At 46.6% G+C, this 23324-nt stretch overlaps 2 protein-coding genes across 3 annotated transcripts in view; both read right to left on the reverse strand.

The window, feature by feature from the left end:
* The window catches only part of LAMB1 (laminin subunit beta 1), a 42421-nt gene extending 28533 nt beyond the window's left edge, over window positions 1–13888 (reverse strand). Inside the window, exons 1-12 of the mRNA XM_038154447.1 lie at window positions 13698–13888; window positions 13376–13545; window positions 10978–11113; window positions 9005–9078; window positions 6982–7170; window positions 6811–6874; window positions 5122–5324; window positions 3695–3815; window positions 3343–3531; window positions 2888–3067; window positions 2333–2445; window positions 1440–1519 (exon numbers count right to left, since the gene is read on the reverse strand). Coding sequence (XP_038010375.1) covers window positions 1440–1519; window positions 2333–2445; window positions 2888–3067; window positions 3343–3531; window positions 3695–3815; window positions 5122–5324; window positions 6811–6874; window positions 6982–7170; window positions 9005–9078; window positions 10978–11113; window positions 13376–13545; window positions 13698–13734 — 1556 coding nt within the window. The 5' untranslated portion in view covers window positions 13735–13888. The remainder of the gene's footprint in view (window positions 1–1439; window positions 1520–2332; window positions 2446–2887; window positions 3068–3342; window positions 3532–3694; window positions 3816–5121; window positions 5325–6810; window positions 6875–6981; window positions 7171–9004; window positions 9079–10977; window positions 11114–13375; window positions 13546–13697) is intronic.
* A 4006-nt stretch (window positions 13889–17894) lies between these two features.
* LAMB4 (laminin subunit beta 4) overlaps window positions 17895–23324 on the reverse strand; it is a 41169-nt gene continuing 35739 nt past the window's right edge. The window contains exons 31-35 of one of the 2 annotated variants that reach the window (XM_038155635.1): window positions 22269–22473; window positions 21518–21656; window positions 21107–21283; window positions 19956–20109; window positions 17895–18707 (exon numbers count right to left, since the gene is read on the reverse strand). In XM_038155635.1, the coding sequence (XP_038011563.1) occupies window positions 18568–18707; window positions 19956–20109; window positions 21107–21283; window positions 21518–21656; window positions 22269–22473 (815 nt within the window). In that variant the 3' untranslated portion in view covers window positions 17895–18567. Of the gene's footprint in view, window positions 18708–18986; window positions 20110–21106; window positions 21284–21517; window positions 21657–22268; window positions 22474–23324 lie in introns of those variants that run through there. The other variant, XM_038155633.1, reaches the window with a different exon arrangement.

The raw sequence follows: 23324 nt of genomic DNA on the forward strand, positions 1-23324 counted from the left end.
TCTGGGGAGGCAATAACTCCACCACCTGGGTTACACCACAGGGATGAATTTTGGGTGAGGCACAGCATCCCACACCCTGAGTGGGAGCCAGAAAGCAGCAATTCAGCAGCTGAGGAGAGGAGCCCCGGGGAGAGCAAAGCTCCCCCTTCCTGATGACGTGAGAGAGGAAAATCAGGAGCCAGAGCTGGGCTCTGCGGTCCTCCTGCGGCTGGAGGGAAGCGCAGCTGCTGCCTGCCCGTGCCAGGATGTGCACGTCCCCTCCCCACATGGTTTTGCAATCGCCGGGCTCAGTGCATGGGAAACAGGCTGGGCCACGGCTGGGCTGTTACCCCAAAGCCCTGGAAGCAGCTGTGCTGGGGGAGCTGCTATGAGCTGTGTGGTGTAATCCATCTGTGTGCAGGGAGCGAGCACGGGGGAGTAAATAATCCCTAACATCCACACTGCTGTCTGCCAAGGGCTAATAATTCACTCGGGAGCAGACAGGAGAGACGGCCCGTGGGACATTCCCACGGAAATCCCTGATGCAGATGGGTGTCCGTAGGCTGTGATGACCTATGGGAGACACACCAAGATGAGTCCCACACTCCCCCCAGTGTGGTCCCATGGACTTCAGTGGGAAACAGTTCTCTGACCCCCTTGGGAAACTTCTGTGGTTTTAGACAAAAGCACGACATTTCAAAGGGTTTGTGGAAGGAAGGGGAGAGGGGGGAAAAAAAAAAGCAAAAGAACATGCTGCTGCTGACAAGCCAGGGGTTGGACACACACCTAGCACTCAGAGAACTGCTCTGGTCCAAGGAGCAGGCTGGCTACCCAGCACCCCACTGACAGGGCAACTAAGCTACAACTTTCCATGCTGATACTGATGGATGCATATTCAAAACTTACAATTTTCTCTCAAAAATATCCATCTCCCCAGTGGGCACATCCAGGTCCACATCCATGCAGCACCACTGGGGAAACAGAGCAGTACTGCGCAGCTAGGCGCTTCCCTTAGCACCAGTGGGCAGACAGATTGGCCAAAGAGTGATTTGGGAGAAAAGCAAGACCAGCATGTCCATGTCACTGTCCATGTCCATGTCATGTCTGAGTCCTGCTTTCATCCTGTAAGAGCAAAGCTTTTATATGGACCATACCCTGGGTTACAGCCAAGGCAGAATTTAATCCACATCTGGTTCCTACCCTGGCTGACAAAGGCAGAGGTACACCAAAAACAGTTTTACACGTTCACTTGCACCAGTGGCACAAACAGAGGTTGCTCAGCACAGAAAAGACATGGATGCCTCTGCCACCTTTGCTGCAATCAAGATCTGCCACCTTCTGAAGCAGAAAGACGGGTATCAAACCTCCTCCCCCAGAGCACATTGAGCCCTGGATGCTGTGGTTACACAAACATGGAGCTGGGTGAGCGATTACAGGACAGTAAGTGGGCTGAGACTCACTTGTTGTTCAGCGCTCCGCCCTGGTCGCAGTCGCACGGCCGACATCCATCCATGTCATTGCTCAGGCCCCAGTGCTCGGGCTGCAGGAGGAAACATCACCAGCACTGTAACCTGGTGCAGACTTAGTTCCATCTAACCCAAAGGAACAGAACCCAGACTGCCCCACAACCCACGGATCCTGCTCCCCTGGTTATGGGTCTACCCCCACAAGCACCAACAGCACTTCCCTACCTGCTCTCCTCCCACCCTGTTGACCATTTCAAGGGCAAGAGAGCCACACATGGGGCAGTGGTATTTGTGTAGGGCACTGCCCTTGCAGGGCTGCTACTCTGCAGCTCGCTTGCTGGATAGACAGACAGACTTGTTTGGTTTTTCCATGCAGTTCACTGCTAGATAAGAGCTTCTCAGTGTTTGTACAAACACATCCAGTTATCTGACAGTGTGTTTCTATAACACTCCAGCATGCATAAACACTACATGGAAATGCATGCGTGTGAAATAATCCCTGCCTAAAATAATGGCCTGTTTAGAAAGCAATTTTTTTGGTAACGCTGTTTCCTTGACCATTTTGTCTTTCAAGAACAGCAAGAACTTCAGCAGAACTGCCCTAGATCCCTCATTTTTAGAGCAACCACAGGTATCCTAATGTCTCACTCCTTATGGTCCCAGGAATTAGACTGGATGCTCCTGTCTGCCTTTACACGCATCCCAGCTCCCCAAAACACAGCACACTTCATGGCTCCTGACATCTCAAGGTGCCCTCTACAGCCTGAATGCCCGGCATGGGCGAGTAGGCAGTCAGAGACAGTGGCCAGCACCTTGCTCCATGCTTCCCACACTCCAGCCTCCCTCACACCAGTGTCTCCTAATTGATTTTAGGGTGAACTACTTGCCAGACATTGATTGCACTGCTTTCCTGTCACCAGACGCTTACAATAGCAGTTTCCTGTCTCCGAATCACAAGGATTGCCCCCAGGGTGGGTACCCAGAGGATTACATGCACAAGCTACATGGAAATACAAATAGGCAGGTCAAAAGCAGGGCTGGAGTAGTATTTTAGACAACCTAAATATATACATTAAATATATACATTAGATATTATTTTATATATATGTTCAACTTAAATATATACATTACATTTTCCCCTGAATTCCCCATTACAGTAATTAATTTCATTCTTTGCCCACCACCCCCTGGCCTAGAGATTCATAATTGAAAAGAAATAAGGAGAATTATACTATTCCTACTGAAGACACTAGAAGGATCAAATTTTAATTTGATGTAGCTTGGTGGACTCCAAGCTACATCAAATTTACAGTAATGTTTTTCCTTTAGCCAAAACATGAAAAAAAGGGAAAAAATCCATCCCACAAACCAACTTCTCCTGTCAGTAACAGCTCCTCAAAGAGCTTTTGATCACACATAAAGGAACATATGTTTTTACTCACACTGACAGCCCGCTGGGTCATCGGCACTCAGGCCATAGAAACCTTCTTTGCAGAGGTCACAACGCTCCCCCTCGACAAATAATTTACAACGGCACTGTCCGGCAATGAGGCCAGTGGAGAAATCAGTGTAGCGGTCGCAGATGCCACCATTTTGGGAGCCAGCTGGGTCACAGTTGCAAGCTAAGAAGGAAGCACCCCACATATGTTATTAACTGCTACAAAATGAAAGGCCAAGTCTCACACTGAATTACTGAAACTCAGCTGCTGTGTAGAAAGACTGCCACTCCTGCAAGTATTAGACATGACGTGAGTTGGACACACAAGGACCAGGTAAATTCCCAGATTCTCAAAGAGAAAACAAAACCCAGCCAGGCTCCCTCAAGACCTCCAAGACAGCCACCTTTCCTCAGGGATCCCAAGGCCATTCCCACCCTGCAGAGTGGGGCTGCACTTACGCTCACAGACGTCGGGGTCCCGCAGGTCTCTCTCCGGGTGCTGGAAGTAGAAGGGCTTGCACTGCTCGCAGTTGCGTCCCACAGTGTTGTGCTGGCAGTCGTCGCACACTCCCCCGCTGGTGTTCCCCGTCGTCATGTACACAGCCATGTCAAAGTGGCACTGGCTGGAGTGGCCATTGCAGTTGCACTCTGTGACAAAGACAGAAAGCAGAGTAAGAGTCCTGGGGGAAGCGCAACTCTGCAGAAAAGACACACCAGTGTCAACCAAAGAACGTGAAGGATTTTACACACGAGCCCAAGTAACAGCACGTAACGCTCACAACACCCAGCTCTGCCTTTTACTCCAACTCACTTTTGCATGCGTTACTATTGCGACCTTCAGCAGGGCGCCAGGGTAAGTCATGGTAGAAATCCAAACACTGCTCACAGTTTAATCCTTTCGTATTATGTCTGCACATGCAGTGACCATGAACCTGTGATTGAAAAAAAAGGAGGGGAAAAAAAAAAGAAAAAAAGAGTTGGTGATAAACAAAAAAGGAAAAAGACACAAACCATTCTACAATGAATGCAAAATACAGCTAGCAGATAATGGACATATACGTTTGGAGATTTTAATCCATGTAACTGCATTTAGAAAAGGCATAAAGGGCCATAGGAATGTCCTTCACCTGCCCAGGTGTCCTCATACAAATTTGTCCTTCCTTCCATACTGGAACTAGTGCCAGAATAAATGCTTTCAGAAATAAACAAGGAGAGCAAAGCTCAGCCCCAAAAATCACAGGAGCCTCTTGGAACTAAAAGTTAGCTGTTTATTAGCTATTAACATGCATCTATTTACATCAGCAGGTCACTAGCCCAGTGCCCTCTTTCCAGCCCTGCCTTGTTTCTCAGAGCAAAGATAACAGCCAGTTTGGATGGTGTTTATCCATCAGCCCCAGGCTTTGCCTTTGCCTTGTGTACAGAACAAGCACCAAGCAGACCGAGAGTGGTTGTGTGACAGGTGCTGCCACAGACCACTGGCACTACCAGCCACAATGCTAAAGGGAAAGCTTGGGTGGAGACACTGACCAAACACAGGGCAGTGGAGTGTACCCGGCTTGACATCGTCCTGCAGCCCTGGACAACCCACACAACCATCCCACATGCTTCCACATCTCCAACCAGTTAATAACTCACCCATTAACAGGGTGCTATTATGGCTTGTCATGCAAAAAGCATGGGGAAAAGCAGACCCTAGAAGGGATGAGGCATTCGTGGAGCAGCATACCATGGAGGCAATCAGGGTTTGCCTTCAGGGCCTGTGTTTATTAGGGCTAAAACCTCAACTTCTCAGCTGGTAACAACTAATACAAACACAGGTTATGTTTGATTCACAGGTGTTTCAGCCTTTGATGCCTCTATTCCACTTCAATTTTAAGGTAACCAAGTCAGCTCATACTTTGGTCTTTGACCTAATAATGTCAGGTCCCTTTCTTCATTCCTACCTTTCAGTTTCATCAGCTCTGTAACATAATCAGAAAAGGAATGTTAAAAAAATTATCACCTAATCTGAGATATGTGTTTGACTAATACCAATAATGACAGATGTGTTTGCCACGGAGGAATAATTATAACAGTTTTGTTGTTTGAAAATCAAGCGTGCACAGGTGAGGGACACAGTGCCATCTTTACATTTGCGTTCAAATCACTTAAAAGAGGCACAGACAAGAAGAGTTTTATGTAGAAGAGAGTGAATATTTACCCAAGAAGAGTTTTATGTAGAAGAGAGTGAATATTTACCATTCCTTCCACCTCCTCATCCAAGCCCTCCACGGGCGCACACTCGCTGGCGTGTCCGTAGCAGAAGCAGTTCCCGCGAACCACCATGTCGTAGATGGCATAGTAGTACTTCTCTCGGATCTCCATCCTGGAGTCCAAGAGGTTATCTCCCAGCGTGTGCAGCTTGACAAATTTGACTCTCAGATTTGTGATCTTCAATAGGTCTGCAGGGGACACACACAAAATGTCTAATCAGCAAACCCGTTTTGGAATTATTTACCAGATAATATTTTGAATGGGAGGAAGCCAGGAGTGACTTCCTAAGCATGCTTCCTATGGGCAGATTAGATCAGATTTAATTTCAGCACCTACACATAACTTCATACTCCCCAAATTAAAAAAAAAAAACCAAAAGAAATTACATTATTTTATTACAGGTTGATAACTGTATAAGTAACTTTAAGCATAATTTAAAATAATGGTCTATTTTATTATAGACATGCACAGGCACATACACAAATGTTAAAGGCAAGGAAAAAAGCACTACCTAAAAGACACTGGTTCTTTGGGGTTTTAAAATGTAAGATGGGTAAGAACTTGATATCAAAAAAGTTCTGCCAACTGGACCAGGAGCCATTAGAGTTATGAGACTTTTGGAAAAATTCTTAGCTGGAAACAAAGACAAATAATTCTTCTTTTGTACACGCCCAACTTTCCTAGGAAATGTAATTAGTCACATTTTGTGGAAAGAAGCAACACCCCAACACTGACCAAATACAAAGAATTTCTTGAAGGATGATCCATGGGAATACAATGTTGCAGTAATTAATACCATCCACATGTCTACTTTGATATTGTGAATCCTATATAATTTCTTATAGCCTTGAACTAGGCTTGACAAAGCACTTCAAGCCCATGAAAGCAGTTTCTCCTTTAAAATGTTGAGTAAAGAAAAAAAACAACATTAAACTCATAGCAACGAGCAGACACTCCTCTACTTCACATATTTCTTTTGGCTCCAGGTAGCTTTACACTGAAGGACATGAACCCAACCTGAGAATGCATATTAAATCAGAGGTCAGGTAAAGGCTGAGCACTGCAGTTCCCTCAGGCCAAACACCCCACAAGGTTTCTCTTAAAGCCACACTGAGCAACAGATCCCTCATATATTGCCATGACCATGCGCAAACACTACAGCAAGTAGTGGTTTGTGACCACATCTGAGTGGCCCAGCCATGCAGTGCTACCATGGCCAACTGTTCCAAAGTCACAACTTTGTTCTGAAAAATAAGACACGACCCCATTGATTTGAGCTAGAAATGCACAATGAAATAAGCACCTTTGTAGCTCTCTTCATTTGCTTTCTGAACACTGTACAATTACAGGATCACATTCCAAGGTTTCTCTTGGCAACTGCATGTATTATGGGGAAAGGGAGTCTTTAATGAAAAGAAATCCCTGATCAATTAAGAAAAGGACCAAATCCAAGGAAGTGTGCAAGAGCAATCCCTTGAGTTCACAACACTGATCTTCATTTCCCCACACATCACTGTCTGAGTCAGGACAAGGAGCCACACACAAAGGTATTCATATGACTTCAAAACTGCTGTTGGGGCTAATGCATGACTTTGTTAGTGGATTACTGTTTTTTGTAAGCAAGTAAGTACTGAAATGCTCTCAAATCAGCCTGAAAGGCAACTGCATACATACTCTGAATCCTTGGACTGTATGGATCTTCAATTCGAAAAGCAGGATCTAGAACACGATATATCACCTGGAGGAAAAATCAAACAACGGAAGATTCAGCTTCAAAAATAAGAGAAACTGAATTTGTAAGGAAAAAGTCTATACAATAAACATATTAGAAAATTTGTCTCTGACCTCTCCCTCTGTTGAAGGTTCAATGTCAGAGTATCGGGAATCACAGATTATATCATCCACTTTCTTCATGGGTCCAGTTGAAATCCCAGGAAATGAGCTCTCACAGTCATATGCAAAATACCTGTAAACGTGCCAAGTCTGTCCAAAGTCAGATGATCTTTCAATCAACATTGCAGCAGGACGGAATGTCTAACAGTAACAAAAACAAGAGATTTCATTTGGTTAATTATTATTTGCATTTACATTAAATCTTATTAGTGTGAGCAATCCACATGTCTGGATTTTAGTCTCTCTCCCTGCACTGACTATTTCCCATATGTGGAAATATTGGAAACTTTTCTGATGATATTCCACTTTCTTCTCAGAGGCAGATACATGAAATAACACTCATCAAACCATAGACTACTACCCATCTTCAAAAGACAGCACTCAGTGGCCAAGTGCTTAAACACACTTCAACAAGAAAACTTGTAAGTTTGCTTGATTCCAAACCCCTTCTGAAAATTGGGGGTTAAAGTAGGGCTTTACAGAGACAAAAATATTTTTCCCACACCCTGTGAAAGTAGCAGAGCCTTCTTCCTTGCTGTACATCTTCACCTGATCTTTTACAAAGGACCTAATGGGCCTCCTCTCCTACTGTAGGGAGCAGGAGGCCACTGCCAGTGCTTCCCATCCAGCTCTGACACCCAGAAGTCAGTGCTGAGCAGGCACCTCTGAAGCTCAGAGAAGCCCCAGCATTTCCTCTCTTTGCCTGCCCACGTGCCCTTTTGCAGCATCTCTGACGTTCAGTGCCAGCTGTCCTCTGTGCTGCCTTAAGAAAATGTTCTTTATGGAGATCGAGAGGTTCAGCTTCATCCACTATGCTGCATTTGCCTGCCCCAGTCCCCAGTGACCCTCCTTGCCCAGACTCTGGCAGGCTGCATTTACTTCACGCAAACCAGTGTCCCACACCTACACGTATCCAACTCTAGAACAACAAACTAATGAAGTTTTGAAAAGATTTTTAATCCCTCTGACCTAAACAAAATCATGTTTTCATTTTTGTGCTGCCTTTCAAAAACCAGATATTTATTTAACCCTAGCTTGTACCTACCAAGAAATGCCAACAATCTCTTCCTTAGTTTTATGTATTCAGTGGAGGACCTCCCAGAGCCAAGCACAAAAGCATTTCAGTCACAGCTGGAAAGAAATTTGCTCTCTGCTTCCTGGCTGAAAATACCACCCAACTTAGAAACTAGCATCTCACCCAACAAAAAAATTTGGCAACCCAGAAGTAAGGCAGCTCAACTGTCTACCACACAAAGCCCACAAGGCATCACTAAAATGATCTTTCACCTGCAGTCTTCCTCCTGACAGCAGACCAAGCCCCAGCACTGGGGTACAATGGCTGCAGTGGCAGGGTTTTTTGGGGGTCACTCACTGCTGGCTTCAGGAGAAATTACTACCTTCCACCTCAGCCACCACCTTAAGTCACAGGGAGAAACCCTTGTTGATGCCACAGGAAAGAGGAACCAGCTGTCCTAGAAAGCTGATGCGTAAAAATGAAGAGATTAATTTGTCCACATGGGAAGAACATTTAGGACGTACAGGACATAAGCTACCATTCCAAGACATCTGTTTGTAAAAAAACAAAGACACTTTGTGTACAGATGTTCCTTCTTCCTGAAGACCTTTCCATTTGCCGAATGAAAACTGACACCATGGCCAACTTTTTTCAGGAAAAAAACCCTTGCTACTATATGACTTAGCTAACAATCTTCTAGAATACAACCACTAGAGACACACCAACACAAAACCCAGCTTCAGCATGACTCTTTCTGCAGCCTCACTGGAGTTCAAAGACAAATCAGAACTCAGCCTTCCTGCATGACTTCAGCACTGGTTAATGTTGGTAGCTCTGAAAAATTCAGGCCAAACAGTTCAAACAAAGCCCAAATCCCAAATATCAACTAGATGTGAAGGACTATGAGACCTCTCATTTCCTCATGTTTTAGAGTTCAGGGTAAGGCTCTGGATTCCTTACCTTGAAAGTCATTATGAGATGAGTGAAATGAAACTCAGCCTCCAGGTCCAGCTGGATAGTCACGTTTTCCAAACCTGCAGGGGCAGAGAAAAGGTCTTCAGCAAACAAGGACACTCTACATCTAAATTTGCCAAAGCTCTTCACTCTCTTGGCATGAGACTATTTTCTTTATCACTTGGTTCTGTAGTGGAAAAGGAATATGATGGTTTAGTATGTGCCTGAGGTAGAGGGGGAGACACCAAGAGCCTGCTGAAGAATAACGCGCGTGGGATTCCCACACGTGATCAGCGCCGAACGCGCTACACCCAGAGCGTGAGCCTGCAGGGAGGGCTATTTGACACAGAGGCATGGTTGGGACCACCACAAGCTGGGTCCTGGCACCAAAGCCCCCAGTCCAGCTGAGGATGCTGAGCCCAGACCTGTGTGGTGGCTGCAGGCTGGTCTCCCACACCCCAGCCTCTCTGGCAGCAGCAGCAGCACAAGCTTCTGCAGCCCTAACACCCCCAGCCTCACTGGTGTCTGGTGGAAGCCATTCCCCACCATTTTTCACTCACTCTGGACTCTCCTGTCCACGAGAACAGCTTCTTTATAACCTGGTTTTGAGACACTCCTAAAGCAACTATCACAGCCCTGCTTTGCAGTTCCAAGGGTTAAGAAAACGGAGAGAGGAAAAAGGTTTTCCAAACTGCTGTATGACTACCTGTGGTCAAGGACTCTACACAGAAAGGAAGAAAAACAGCCAGAAATATTATTTTGCCTTGTGAAAAGAGCTCTCGAAGCAGCTGGATACTAATTATACTGTAGTTAGAAATAAAAAATAAAATCAAGATTTACACAGAGGAGAAAGGGTAAGAAATGAAAATAATAAAACAATAAGGCACTTAAATTTTTGACCAGCTGTAACCTTCTGTGAAGCATGCAGCAATGGTGCCTTATGCTGTATGCCTGAAAACATGAATTGGACAGAAAGAATCATTTGTTTTTTATTGTTGAAGGACATTTTCATGACCTTATGAGCTAAGAAACTTTTTTGTGTGAATGCTGCCAAGCCTGTTGCAAAAAACATGAATTATCTGGAATGCTGGAAGAGAACTGCTAGCGGAAAGCAGTTGATCTAAATGGTTAAAAAGGATTTAGTGAAAATCTTTCTTCAACAGGCAGCAAAACTGTTACAAATACTAACTTTTTTTCCTCATATACAATAAGGCAGCTGCTGCCAATGAATTTACAAAAATCCCACCCTGTCCAGCTGGCTTTAAGGTTTCAGGGCAGGACTGCTGTTTGAGAAACCCTCGCTGCCTTGTTTTGTGTATGAAGGCATGCCAAAAGCATAACCAGAAAAGTAAAACAGGCAGAGGAAGAAATAAAAGAAAAAAACGAAAACCCCACCAAACTAATATGCAATTTTTGTTTTTAACGAGATGGCTTGTTTCTGCAGTTCATTTTATTCCTTGGCAAATGGTACAGAAATTCAGGAAGCTCAGGAGGGAGAAGGCAGCTTGTAGGGTAAGAGATAGCCTTGGCTTTACTGTTCTGGGGTAGGCACAGGAAATTGGAGGTCTGCAGGCAGGACAAGAGCCAGCTCTGCGCCCAAACCCCCTCCTTCCACAGCCTCCAGCCTGCGGCAAGGGGAAGCCCTGGGATATTGACTCCTGGAAGGCTGCTCCGCTCTTGCTGCCCAAATATGAGGGAGATCTGAGGCCAGTGTGGGAAACTCTAGGAAAGGACTCTTGCAGAGTGCTTGGACGGCTGTTTCCAACACTCCTGGAGGACTGAGAGGTTTTGTTACAGATTAAGGACCGCTCCAGGGCACACAAAAGCAGCCAGTTTTACTCATCGCTCCTGACACAGCATGATCCTTCACAGGGCAGTAATCACCAGGCCAGAGATAAGAGCAAACCCACAGGTACCCTTAAACAAAAGGAGGGAAAACAGCTCCCAGCCCCGGAAATTGCTCTGGACAAACCACATACCATTTTCCGACTGCCACCAGAGCTTCAGGCGATTTGGATCGAACGTGGTGACGACATTTTCAATGCGATGACTGTCGGGATTGAGGGTGTCATGGAAGGGATCCTCCGAATCACATATGAAACATTTTTTGTCCTCCTGAAACAACACGATAATCAGCATTACTGATTTTATCCATGGGGCAATCGTTGCTTCCTGCAGATAAGGGTATTTTCCATCCATATCACATTCCACTCATTTTGCCTGCAGGAGTCATCAAAGATTTTTTTTTGTTGAAATGCTAAGTGGTTTTACCTCTATGAATTAATGTAAATTGCCAAATGGAAAATATGCCAGGAATTCCATAAACTTTATTTGTATGGGAAGCATGTTTTCAATGAAAATTGCAGTTTCAGGAAATCTCTTCCAGTGCACGTATTCTCCAGTGGAATTCAAAACCAATGGCAACATCTACAGAAAACTGCTGAATTGCTTCTGTAAAAATGCACACATGCAAAACTGCATCTTAAGAACTCATGAGAAACAACTCTGGCTTTTGGAAGCTGGCTTGGAGATGCAAGCTGACTGCATTAGGGATACCTCTCGTGAGGCTCAGTGCACATCAAGGGGCTCCCCTCAGTGATTTAGCCCTTTTCTCTGCATTCAGCTTATCCAACTCCTACCCAAACCTTGCATCTTCAGCTGGTATTGCAACCCCAAACTGTGTACATAAAGTCAATTTGCACACATTCCAAGGTCTGCCCAAGAAAAGCCAGCTCGGAACAAGTCTGGGATGTGCTGGTTGGGAAAGCCAAAAGCTTCTTCACCAGGAGACAAAACTCCATCATGGCTATTACTACAAACAGAGCTATTTTTGCACTGTCCTTCTGCCTAAAACCACCACTTTCTGACTGCAAGGTACAGCGCAAACTGAGCCAAAAGGGACGGTTCCTGCCCAGACCAGCGGGAGGAGGCAGATGAGGAGAGGAGCTCGTTGGATGGCAGTGAAGGAGCCCCAGCGCTCCAATAACTCATCCCTGCCCAAAGCTACACAGGCATCATTCCTCCAGCAAGTTTATGGAGACAAATGCTATTCTTTATCAGCCAAGAATGTGACAGCTGGCAGGTCTGCACCACACAGGTTTTCCATTTCACCAGTTCTGGCTTCAGCGGCTCCTCCCAAGCTCAGGGCTTCACCTCCCACGAGCCCTCCAGCAGAAAGAATGGCAAGAGCAGGGGTCCCAGAAAGACATTCCCTACTGTCTGCTCCAGGCTTCTCTCCCCCCACACTTCATGCCACAGCTTGCTCCTTCTCTGACCAAAACTGAATCCTAGAAGACCTAATTCTGCCAAGCACTCAGTGCAGCCACGTCCCATGTTACCAAGAGGATACCGGCAACTTCCACGATTTCTTCAATACCACACACTGTGGTTCACAATAACCAGGGACATCCCAAATGCTGAACCGGGGCAGGGAGATCAGGAATATGGGCAATGGGCACATGAGAACTTCTGAAGTGATGCTTTTTACAACGGTACTTCAACATTTTTTGAGACAAGAAAATGTAACAAAGCACCTTTGTTATTTGTTCTACCAGAGATGCTGATGTTGTTAAGTCAATCCCAACATACACTGAAAATGTTCAGTGAAGCTAAACCCCATGTCAAATAAAGTATTACCTCTATTAGACAGAACTTATATGGTAAAACTAAAGGGGGGGAAAGGATGAAGGGAGACTTGGTAACTTCAGGGCACAAATGAGTCAAGTGCTACAGCCTCTTGTGCTTCCTGTGGTTTTCCTTCCAAGTGCCAGAATCCGGCCCTATTGTCTCCACAGTAATTTGTCTGGAGATTATCCCTTTACTTTCAGTTCAACAGAGTTCCACGTATAACTGATAGATTATTCTTCTCCACCATCCCTTCTCGCTGAGATTTTAAGTTTGGTGAGCTGCTTCTGGCAACAGCTCACCAGATGTGCTGAGACAACCTTATTTGCATCTTTTCACTCCGAGACCATACACATGTAATTATATTACGGGGACTGTGGACAAAACACTGCCGGGCCCTACAGCCCACTCTCCTTTAGGAAGCTGTCTAGACGGCTCCGAGCGAGCCGGGAAATAAAGCATTAATTGAACTTACTGCGGCACATTTTTCCTTTTTGGCCTCGATCAGGAAAGGGGGTCGGAGCCTAAAGCCGCGGGGGATTCCCTGGACCCGGGGTGTGGGGTCCCGCACGGGGCACGATGCTGCCCCGCCGGGCACCGCTGCCCGCACCCCCCACCCGCGGGCGGCGGTGCCCCGTCCCCCCGGCCCGGGCTGCCCGCGGGTGCGCACCCCGCGCAGGAGGCGATGCCCGCCCCAGCGCCGGCACGGAGCGCGGTGCCCGGGAGCGCTGCCCGCCCGCGCCCGGCGCTCACCTGGAGGTGGCTGACGATGCAGTAGGGCTCGGGTTGGCGGAGGCCGCAGGTGGAGGAGGCGGAGAGGCGGGCGGCGCGGCCGATGAGCAGGTCGCCGGTGGCGGGGTAGCAGCTGCCCTCGGCGCAGCCATAGCTGTACTCGGGCTCCTGTGCCGCCGCGGGCCACAGCGCTGCGCGGCCGCGGAGGGAGAGAGGGGGACACGGTGAGAGAGGGAAGCGGGAGCGCGGCCGGGCTGGGCGCCCCGAGCCGCCCCGGCGGGCGCTGCAGAGGCGCGCCCAGCCCGCCGTGCCCCGACGGCGGCCGGAGCGGAGCGGGAGTTACCGAGGCAGCAGCAGAGGTACAGCGGGAGGCGGCCCATGGCGGGCGGCAGCACGGGACGGGACACGACGGGACAGGACACGACGGGACGGGACGGGACGGGACGCGGCTCCCCTCCACGCGCCGCCGAAAGCCGCCGCTCCGGCCGCTCCACGCAGGCGCCGCCGTTCCCGACCGCGGCCCCGCGCCGCCGGGTGCCCCCCGGCCCCCCTCCTCCTCCTCCTCCTCCTCCTCCTCCTCCGCCCCTCCGCATCCGCGGGGCCGGGCCGAGCCCCTCCCGCCCGGCCCCTCGCCCTGGGGCAGCCCGGCCCTCGGCCGGGGAGGGAGCGCAGCCGTCGAGGAAGGGCAGCTCAGTCGGGGTGGGAGGCAAGGGGAGGTTCTGTCCCGCTGTGGCCAGGGAGCCCCGAGAGGGGCACCGGGGACTCCAGCCCCCCGGCCTGCAGGCTGTGCCCTTCGCGCTGCTCTCCAGCGGCGGGAGCGGGCTCTGGGCAGGGTGCGACAATCGGAAGGGGGTGGCGGGTAGGTGGGGGGAATCTCTAATTGGGTGCCCCCCTCCCTGCTCCTGTCGGTGGAGAAACAATGAAGAAATGGGGTTATTGACTTAATCCTGCCTTCTGCCGCCAGCGTGGATGGAGCCGGGCCCCTGTGAGGAAAGGATGGATGGATGGATGGATGGATGGATGGATGGATGGATGGATGGATGGATGGATGGATGGATGGATGGACGGACAGTCGTGCATACTTGTGTGGTAAGGCCCAAAGCCCAGAAAAGAACCAGGGGTTGACAACTGTCCCACGCAAGGCTCAGTAGCCCCACTCTGTCTGGTGCTGTGGTGCCAGCACACGTGGCTCAGGAGTGCCATTCCTGGGGATGGTGGCTGTGCTGCCAGGTCTGGCTCTGGCACAGGCAGAGAGGCCCAGCAGCCTAGACCAGCCACTGCCAGGCTGTGTCACATTCCCTGGGAGCACACGGCGCTGTTGCCTTCCCAGGAGCGCTGGGGCAGCTGCAAGGAATGAATGGCTGTGCTGGAGCTGCCCCTGTGCCCCAGCCTCCCACCTCAGTGCCCTGGCCTCTGCTGGGGAACACGGGGGCTTCACTGGCTGGTGGCAGAGTCCCCTCAGCACCCAGGGAAAGCGTTTACTGTTAAATAAATGCCTAGGAGTCTGTATGAAGGATGGATTGTGGCTGGGACAAATGCCTGGGTTTATATACCCAGGTTTTGCTTGCACACGTAACACGTGTACTTGTGTAAATCTTTACCAGGTACCAGTGGCCCCCCAAGAACCCTTTGCCCTCACTATTTGCAGTGCCAGAATGAAAACACACCATGGTCTGTCTGGCCCGGCAAACCCTGCCGAGGTAGGTAAATATGTTCATTCTCATTTTACAGATGGATAAGCAGAAACAGAGAGATACCAAGTGACTTGCCCTAAAGGTTAAACACCAAGTTTGAAACATAACCCAAGACTCTGGATTAAAGAACTTGTGGAGCTGTTTCATTAAATATATCCATAAAATTAAATCATTCTATACTGGGCAGGAATTGTAATATTTTAAACTTCTTCTGCATTGTGGTCTTCTAAATTCACAAAACAAATTTAGTTTTGTAACCCTGTTATAATTTTTAAGCTTCAGTACAGGAAACATTTTTGTCCCCCCCACTAACAGAAAATGTTTTACTTTGCTGCTGGTAGAGCCTCCTCTGGCCCATGGCAGATGGGCAGCAGCATCACCCCATGTGTAACTGTTTCATTGCCACTGGACTTTTTCTGTCCTGTATTTTTCCAACTTTGATTGAAGTTTTCTCCTTTTGGTTTTTTTTTCTGTTTCTTAGCCTTGTAGAAGTCCTATCCACCCCTACAGGCTCCTTTGTGCCTTGGCACAGAGAGCATGAAAACGTGCTTTGTTCCAGCCTGGGGGTGACCCTGCCGTGCAACATCAGGGGTTGAGCTGGAGCTTCAGCCACAGGCTGGGGTGGCCACCATCACCTGTAACTGTGGTATTCTTTCAGACATCACAGACACCACCACACTCAGTGTGTGAGTAATAAGAAACAGGGGACTTGTGTCTCTCCCTCTCTGCAGTGCTCGTGACAAATAGTGAGTGGGAGTATTTTAATTTGATTCTTCAAATGATAAAAATTCAGTTTTGTGCCCTATCCTTGTGGTTGGTGAACCACCTTTACCTCCCTGGAGTGTCCGTGTTTGTGTGTGGTTGGAAGTCTCAGAAAACAAAATTTCAGAATTTGACCCCAGTGGGACCCACTTGATCACCCATTTTCTTAAAACACTGCAGTGGTCAAATGCCTGGTAGACAGAGCTGATGATATGATTTTGATTAAATATATATTTGATTCTATGTCAGTTTGGTTGTGTTGTTTGTATTTTGATTAATGCCATTGAAGTAAAAATGCTCTACAGCAAGAAACTTATTTCAATTCTTTCTCAAGAAACAGCTTTCTGAAGCCATTTCTGCCCACAAGGAAGAGGTCCAGGGGGAACTGCAAGTAGGTACTTTTTATCTAGAGACAGCATTTTCTCCACAAATTAACGTTGAAAAAACACTTTGAAAGTTTTTGCATCACTTCCAATGGGAAATGCTGCACAGTTGGAAACCTCTGAAGCTGTCACAGGATGGATTCGGAGTTCTATGGCCACTGGTTGGTCCCATCAGATCTGCTTCCTTTGTGTGTCTGAGCATGCTTGGGGGCAGGGAGGGGAGGTTAGACTCTGTGCTAAATTCTTGTTCCTGCTTCCGCTTTCCTTCCAGCGATTTCTGTTTCCCCCATGGATACATCTCCTCTCCAGGCCTGTTTGACTGCCTTGTGTTTGTTACAGATTTCTCATCTGTGCAGCTTGTGGAAAGCCACTCAGCAATTCTCATACTCAACAGTAGATTTTAGGAGGAAGTTCTCTTTCAACTTTTTGCTTGTGAATTCAGATTTTTAAAGCTATGAATGAAATCATTTTGGTTTATATGCAATTGGGAATTTCTGTCAAAGAGCTTCAGTTTGCCTTTCCCAGGTGCAGTCCAGCTGAGATGCACTGAAACCTGCAGAAAATCCTTCATTATCTGGAGACCTGCATGTGAGCAGCCCGGTGTGTGCTCCGAGTAAAACAGAGATGTTTATTTCATTATGTCAAATTCAGCCTAAATACAGTCATCTGATTGCAGCCTAGTAACTTAGAAAGAAGCCTCACACCTCACAGATGATTTTTCCTAAGTGCTAAAATTCAGAAAATGCTAACCCACAAATTCCGTGCATTCCTGTGTTCAGGTGGCTTTGTTAGATGATATCAAAATTATAATTTGATTCCATTATTTTTACAATAGAATGCGTCACAGTGTAATGCATGTTGCGCATTGCCCTGGAGCACAGCTGGTTCGAGTTAGGGGAGTATCTCTGAAATCTCATCTGCCAGCAATTCCCACCCAAGCCCCCAGCGCATACCAATGCTGCTTTAGCTCTTGTAAACACAGGGTGATAACTATGCAGTGTTTATCTCTGTTGGATCGATAAGGATTGTTTCACGGGTGCTGCTGGCATGGGTAAATGTTAAGAGCCCTGTGTTCCCGCAGAGCATTCCTGAGTTTTACAGATGTGGTCTGGACTGCATCCTAGCTCTGAAGCAGCACCCTCTGTGCTGAATGAAGTCCCTCGCAGTGGGACAGTCCAGCCAGGAATGACGCGACTGGTTTTGACTGAGGAAAGCCCATCATTAATCTGCTCTGTGACCTGCCGCAGTATGTATACCAAGGGTGGGAGTCTGAAACTCAGGCGTAGCTCACTTCAGTCTTCTTTAAACTCTGGCACGCCTATAACAGTTGCTTAGCCACAGATTCCTGCTTTACTAATATATAAAAAATATTAACAGCCTAAAATTTAGGCCAATTCATATATTCTTGATGGCTAAGAGAAATTGCTGAGTGAACCCTGACTTCTGTGAAGTGCTAAACTGTGGGAGAAGAGCTGGAGAAACTGGTTTTCAACATGCCCTTTAGACTCACAGCTTAAACCTAAGAGCTGGAGTTATTCTCCAGTTGTTAGTTACATTAATGAAAAACGCGTGAAACCCCTTATAAGCAGAAGAAAAACGTGCATTGCAGGAGCACCAACGCCAGAGAAACGATTTTTAAGTTGTTTTCGGCGTTAAGCATCCGAGCACTGCCATCCAGCGGGCAGCGGGGAATCGGCTCTGCCGCCCCCGGCCAGGGCCGGCGCTGCTCGGAGCTGCTGCCCGCCGCGTTCCGCTGAGCACAGGGATTCGCATCGCCAGGGCTCTGGTGAGGGATCCCCGCTCTGCCTCAGTGAGGACATGGGGCTGGAGCAGTGACAATGCCTGGGGGAGCTGCTGGTTGTCAGCAGGTTGGCTGCAGGAGCCCGCAGGGTTTCATTTGCATCCTGCTGCAGGAGCCCGCAGGGTTTCATCTGCATCGCCCCATCGAGTCTGAGCAGCCCCGTGCAGACTCGTGGCACAAGCACGGTTTTTAGGGGCTGGCAGAAGACACAGGGTGTTGGGAGTCTGCCTTTGAGACAGCCACCAGCAGCTCTCTGGGCAATCCTCCTTTTGCATTTCCAACCCCCCCACCACCACCACCACAAGAAGCCCTAGACTGTGCACAGGAGTATATTGTAGAGCACCCTCAAAGACTACACCTGATTACTAAATAAGATGGTTTATTACAAGGTATTTTCTATTTCCATATAAACTCAACTGGACAAAAGAAGAAAAATTAAAAAAAGGTAAAATTACATTATTCACTAGGCCACTTCAGATGTATTTCCAGACGACAGTGGCCTGTGCCAGGATGCTCAGGATGCGGTAATCGTGGTGACTTCAGCTTCATTTTACCTCATGGTCTGTTCAGACCCTAACTCTTGCATGTTGCATACTTGCTTTCCTGCTCCATGATTTCATTTTTAATGGCTATCACTTGTTCCTCTAGTTGTCTCAGTTGCTCTGCTTTATCTTGTTTAGTTTGATTCAGTTCCTGAAGCTTCTTCTCCAAATCTGGAAGAGCAGAGACATGCAATGATGCTCACATTTGTTGTGTAAGTTTAAGAACATGATAGCCTTGGAGAAATTAATTTCTCAGCATGTGCTTTTGTCCATCAGCTAGGATGGGACAGGACATGGAGCTCTTAAAGGACTTGGTTTAAATGGAAACATTCAGAGGAACAGTGTGTCCACTGATGTGTGTAAAGCCTGGACAATTTGGGTGTGATGGGCTTAGGTCTCCCTCACTTGTGTAACTGTTCTCTGCTGATTCTTGTGAAGCTGCACCAATGTAAACATATTGGTAATGAGTTAAATCCACAGGATTCACTGCCTGTTTCTAATGTCCTTATCTTTCGGGCATTTGGAGTGACTTGGATGATCTTAATGCCTTTCCTCAAGGTATGTGCTCAAAATATTTATTTGGATCTTGTCCTGAAGAGTTTTCTCCTGGGATAGAGTTTCTGCTTCAGTTTTGCTGATGTTACATGATATTTTCAGACATTGAGCCTGGCAGGATCCTAGGCCTAAGGGTTCCCAGTGGCAATGCCCAGATCTCCACTACAAGGAGAATTACGTTCCCTGTGTGCAGGGAGGAGATGTGCTCCTCCTTTTTGGTGACCCTCTGAGCCTGTGTGAGCAGCAGTGCCAGTACAGCCACAGCAGCTCCTTCTGCAGTGCCCATGACCCCTCTGCCTGACAGCCATGGTCCCACAGATCCAGGGCACGTCACCTTCAGTCTCCACAAGCTGGTAGTTGTAGCTGGTTTGCTCTGCCATTGCTCAGAGATAATGTCTGGAGGGGAACAAGCACGGGCTGATGGAAAACAGCTGCCCTTCAGCTCTGTCACACAAGGCCTCGCCTGGGTGATGTGGGGAGAGACAGAGCGTAGAGGAAGGACAGAATGTCCAAGTGCCCAAAGCAAATGCACAAATCAGGGCCTCCAGGTAAATCTGCAGCCAGGTTTTATGCAGATTTTGCACTTGTCCTGTTTTTAAACTGAAGAAAATCTCTGCAAGTCCCCGTGCAGACAGTTCTTAACCTTTGTTTATAGCAATCTGTTTAAGTCAGAAAAAGTACATAAGCCAAATCAATTCAACTGCTTTTAAAATTAGTAGCTTCAGGCAGGGATTTTCACCAGGTAAATTGTTTTAAACCTAATTTTGGGTGAACTTAGTGTGTTAGTGCCTGTGGGCAAGGGCTTTAGCCTTGAAATCATGACTACACAGTGCTTGCCACTCACTGTGGAAGTGAGAACATCACCTGTTATTCTTTTTATCTTCTTTTCAGTCTCTTTAGCCAGTTTTTCTGCTTCTTCTTTCAACTGCTTCACTTTTTCTAGTGTTACTTTTGGAGGTCCTTGGGTTTTTAGCTTTTCTTGAAGAATGGTGTACTTTCTTTTCATATCAGTAAATTCCTGTAACAAAAGGTCATTACTTAGTTTAAGAGCATCTCATAATTAATCTGGTGTACAGAACGACGTTTTAATACTTTTTAAACATCCTTTTTGAACCAAAGTTTGGATTCCCCATTCTCTTAAATATTAAAAAATATATCCTTAATTTGTAGACATTGAAAAATGCTTTGCAAAATGTGATAGAAATCAATTAAAACAAACTGCCAGTGAAGTAATCTAAAGGAGAGGGAGAGGCAAGGATATAAAGAAAATATTATTTAAGATATTTAAGTTTATGCTGGTTTTGCCTCTATTGATAGGGCTTTTCTGTAAATTTCAGTTTGTCGTAAGGCTTAATTCAAATTTAATGAATTATCTGTAACAGCATTGGGGTTTTTACATTTTCAATTGCAGTAATATTTACTGGCTAATCTGTTCCCCGCTGATCTAGGTTGCTGTTGAGGCTGCAGTTTATATTTTGACTACAGTTCTTGTAACTTGGAAGTATGGTCATGTTCCAAGCTTACGGTGTGGGTACTTGGTTCTTGCCATTTTAGCAAATTTCTAGCTGCATGTTCAAAAAACCTGAACTACTGGAAAGCACCACACTAATCAAAAACTCCAAATAACTCCCACACCAATTTTCTCTGAAGGAGAACAACACAGGATGAATTGTTAGGGTGCTTCCATCACTCATGTATTTTAATATCTGGATTTGTGATTTGTTCTGTTGTGTTTATTGGTGCCCATGGTGACTACAAGTCTTATACACAGTGCAAGAAAAAATATCATGAAGTAGCCAGAGAAAAGTGTATGTTTTCTGTCATTCAAGCAAACAGAAGTGTATGCCAGAAACCTTAAAATAAAACACAAATTCTTCCTAACCATGGCATTTTACACTGCATGGCATAAGGAAAATGTTACGTTTTGATGACAGCATGGCAATGCTTCTGAAACAAAAATACTATTAAACATGGAGGAGGTTTTTATTCCCTTAACATGTGACAGAAGGGCTTACATTATCCATTTTCTGGGCTCGCTTGTGAGCTGCTTCTGCCTCTGCTCTTGCCTTTAGAGCTTGATTCTTGTTCATCAGCATTTTTGCCTGCCATGTGGCACTTTCATGTTCCATCTCAGTCTGTTTGGCTGACAAGTCATTTAGTTTATCATTTGTCTTGTTCACCTGGTTCTCAGCCTAAAACAGAGCAATTGAAGGCTGTGATTTCTTATGCAACGTCCATCCAGCTTGTGGAGCGTGTAATGAGGGACTGTCAATGGATTAAGAGACGCGTAAGAGGTATGGAATTGGTGTCATATCTGTGCCACATTCTGGTTTTGTTTATTTAAATTTATCTTAAGGGAACTTCAGAATGAAGTATCTCTTTCTAATAAATCTAGCAAATAAATTAAAATATTTGCAGCAAGATACCTGAGAGATTTGTGTTCCGATGCCTCGTATCTCTTCATTTGACTTTATGATGGTGCTTTTGGAGTGCCCTTGGGACTTCACAACATTTTTTAGTTTATTATTAATTTCATCCACTGGCAGAAGAGCTTTAGCTGCTTTGCTAAAATGGAAAAAGGAAGCGTATGTAGTATTGTGGTGTGGTGAGCAAAACAAGAACATGTCTCAAATGCACCCATGCTGACATACAGGAATGTTTCCTCAAGTCCAACAACAACCATTAAAATTGTGGTAAATTGGTAAAGCAAAACCTCAGAAAAGGACTTTGTGGGGGAGCACCTGAGTTGCTGTACTCAAGGTGAGCTTGGATGCTGCTGGCTGCCTGGTGGTGCACAGCTAGTAGGGAAGATCACGGGTGAACAGGGTTTTTTCTCTTGTTGGGTCTTTCAAACCACCCAGTGAGCCAGATGTAATGCTCCACCAGGTCCAAGGTGGAGTTAAGAAGCTGCTTTGGCCTCTCTGACTCAGCAGGCAGGGGAGCCAAGAGCTGTCAGGAGCTGCTTCCTTTCAGCATGTTGGCTTCTGCAGCCCAAGTGGCAATGGCTCCTTCCTGCTGGAGAGGCCCTGTGGAAAAGGCTAGGTGAAATCTCCACCTGAACTCTCCTTCCAGTGTTACTGGGATACTGCTGGGTGTCCAGGGGAATGGAGCAGTCCCACTGTGCACAGTGCCACCCCAGCTGCAGCTGGCACACCAGTATGAGAATACTCTACTTACTCAGCTTCTTGTGCCTCCACCAGCAGTGTCTGAGCATCCTCCCTTTTTGTGTTTCTCTTATTATTCAGTTTGTACTTCTCACAGTGGTTCATAATGCTTTGAAGTTTGCCAAGCATGCCTGTGAGCTCTTGTGGAGTCAGGGGAAGGTTTATTTGCAGAACATAGTTTGCCACCTTCTCAATGTCTTCTGGAGGAGCACTCTCATCTGCAACAGAAATGGAGCTGAGAGTATCCTGAAGCAGCTCCTTCTTCCCAGTAAATGGTCATTATGGCTGCCTACCCTTTGAGTTATGTGGGAGAATAAAGCTGACAGGCACAGCAAGGGGGTAAGAGAATTATCTCCAACATTTTGTAATTTAATATTATGCTTCTAGATACTGCTGTTAGTGTTGTCAGAACTGGCTGAAATAAGGATTTGAACCCACTTTGAACTGAGTTATTAAAATTCTGATGTAGAACAGAGCCCATGGAGGGCTTTAAATCAGTGCCCAGCACAGCTAGATGTGTCAGAGCCCATTTCTCCCTTGGCCCACAGATCAAAGAGGTGCTGCTGAGGCTGGGGCGTGAATAGAGATTTCCAAGCTGGCCAGTGGGTGTAATCCCTTCCCTGGAGTTGCCACAATATTGAGAAAGTGGTTCCTTTGCTGGTTAATGAGAAAGACTAAGCTGCAGAGGGAACTTGGGTCAGACTTGCATAGAATGGGAGTTTACAATAGAAAAAAACATATTTTGAAAATTCCCATTACAAATGAGCTTGTCCTAGCTCTTTGCTAAGAGGCAGAGGCACACACAGAGTAGTCAATGTCTTGAGAAGTCACATCATCAGTTTTGTCTTCTGCTCACTTCCATTTATAGACAAGATCTTGTATGATAAAGCAGTTGAGACATGGTTGTGTTAATGATTGTGTTAATATCTAGAGTAAGTCAGCAAGAATTAAACAGAAGACATTTAGTGTGCAAACAGTAGTGCATTCCTGAGAGCTATTTTCTGTAGAAATATATTCATCCAGATCAATGTCAAGTACAGCAGATTTAATGTATTTTTAATGTTTCACT

This window comes from Motacilla alba, chromosome 1A (genome assembly GCF_015832195.1).
Source record: "Motacilla alba alba isolate MOTALB_02 chromosome 1A, Motacilla_alba_V1.0_pri, whole genome shotgun sequence".
Taxonomy (NCBI): Eukaryota; Metazoa; Chordata; class Aves; order Passeriformes; family Motacillidae; genus Motacilla; species Motacilla alba.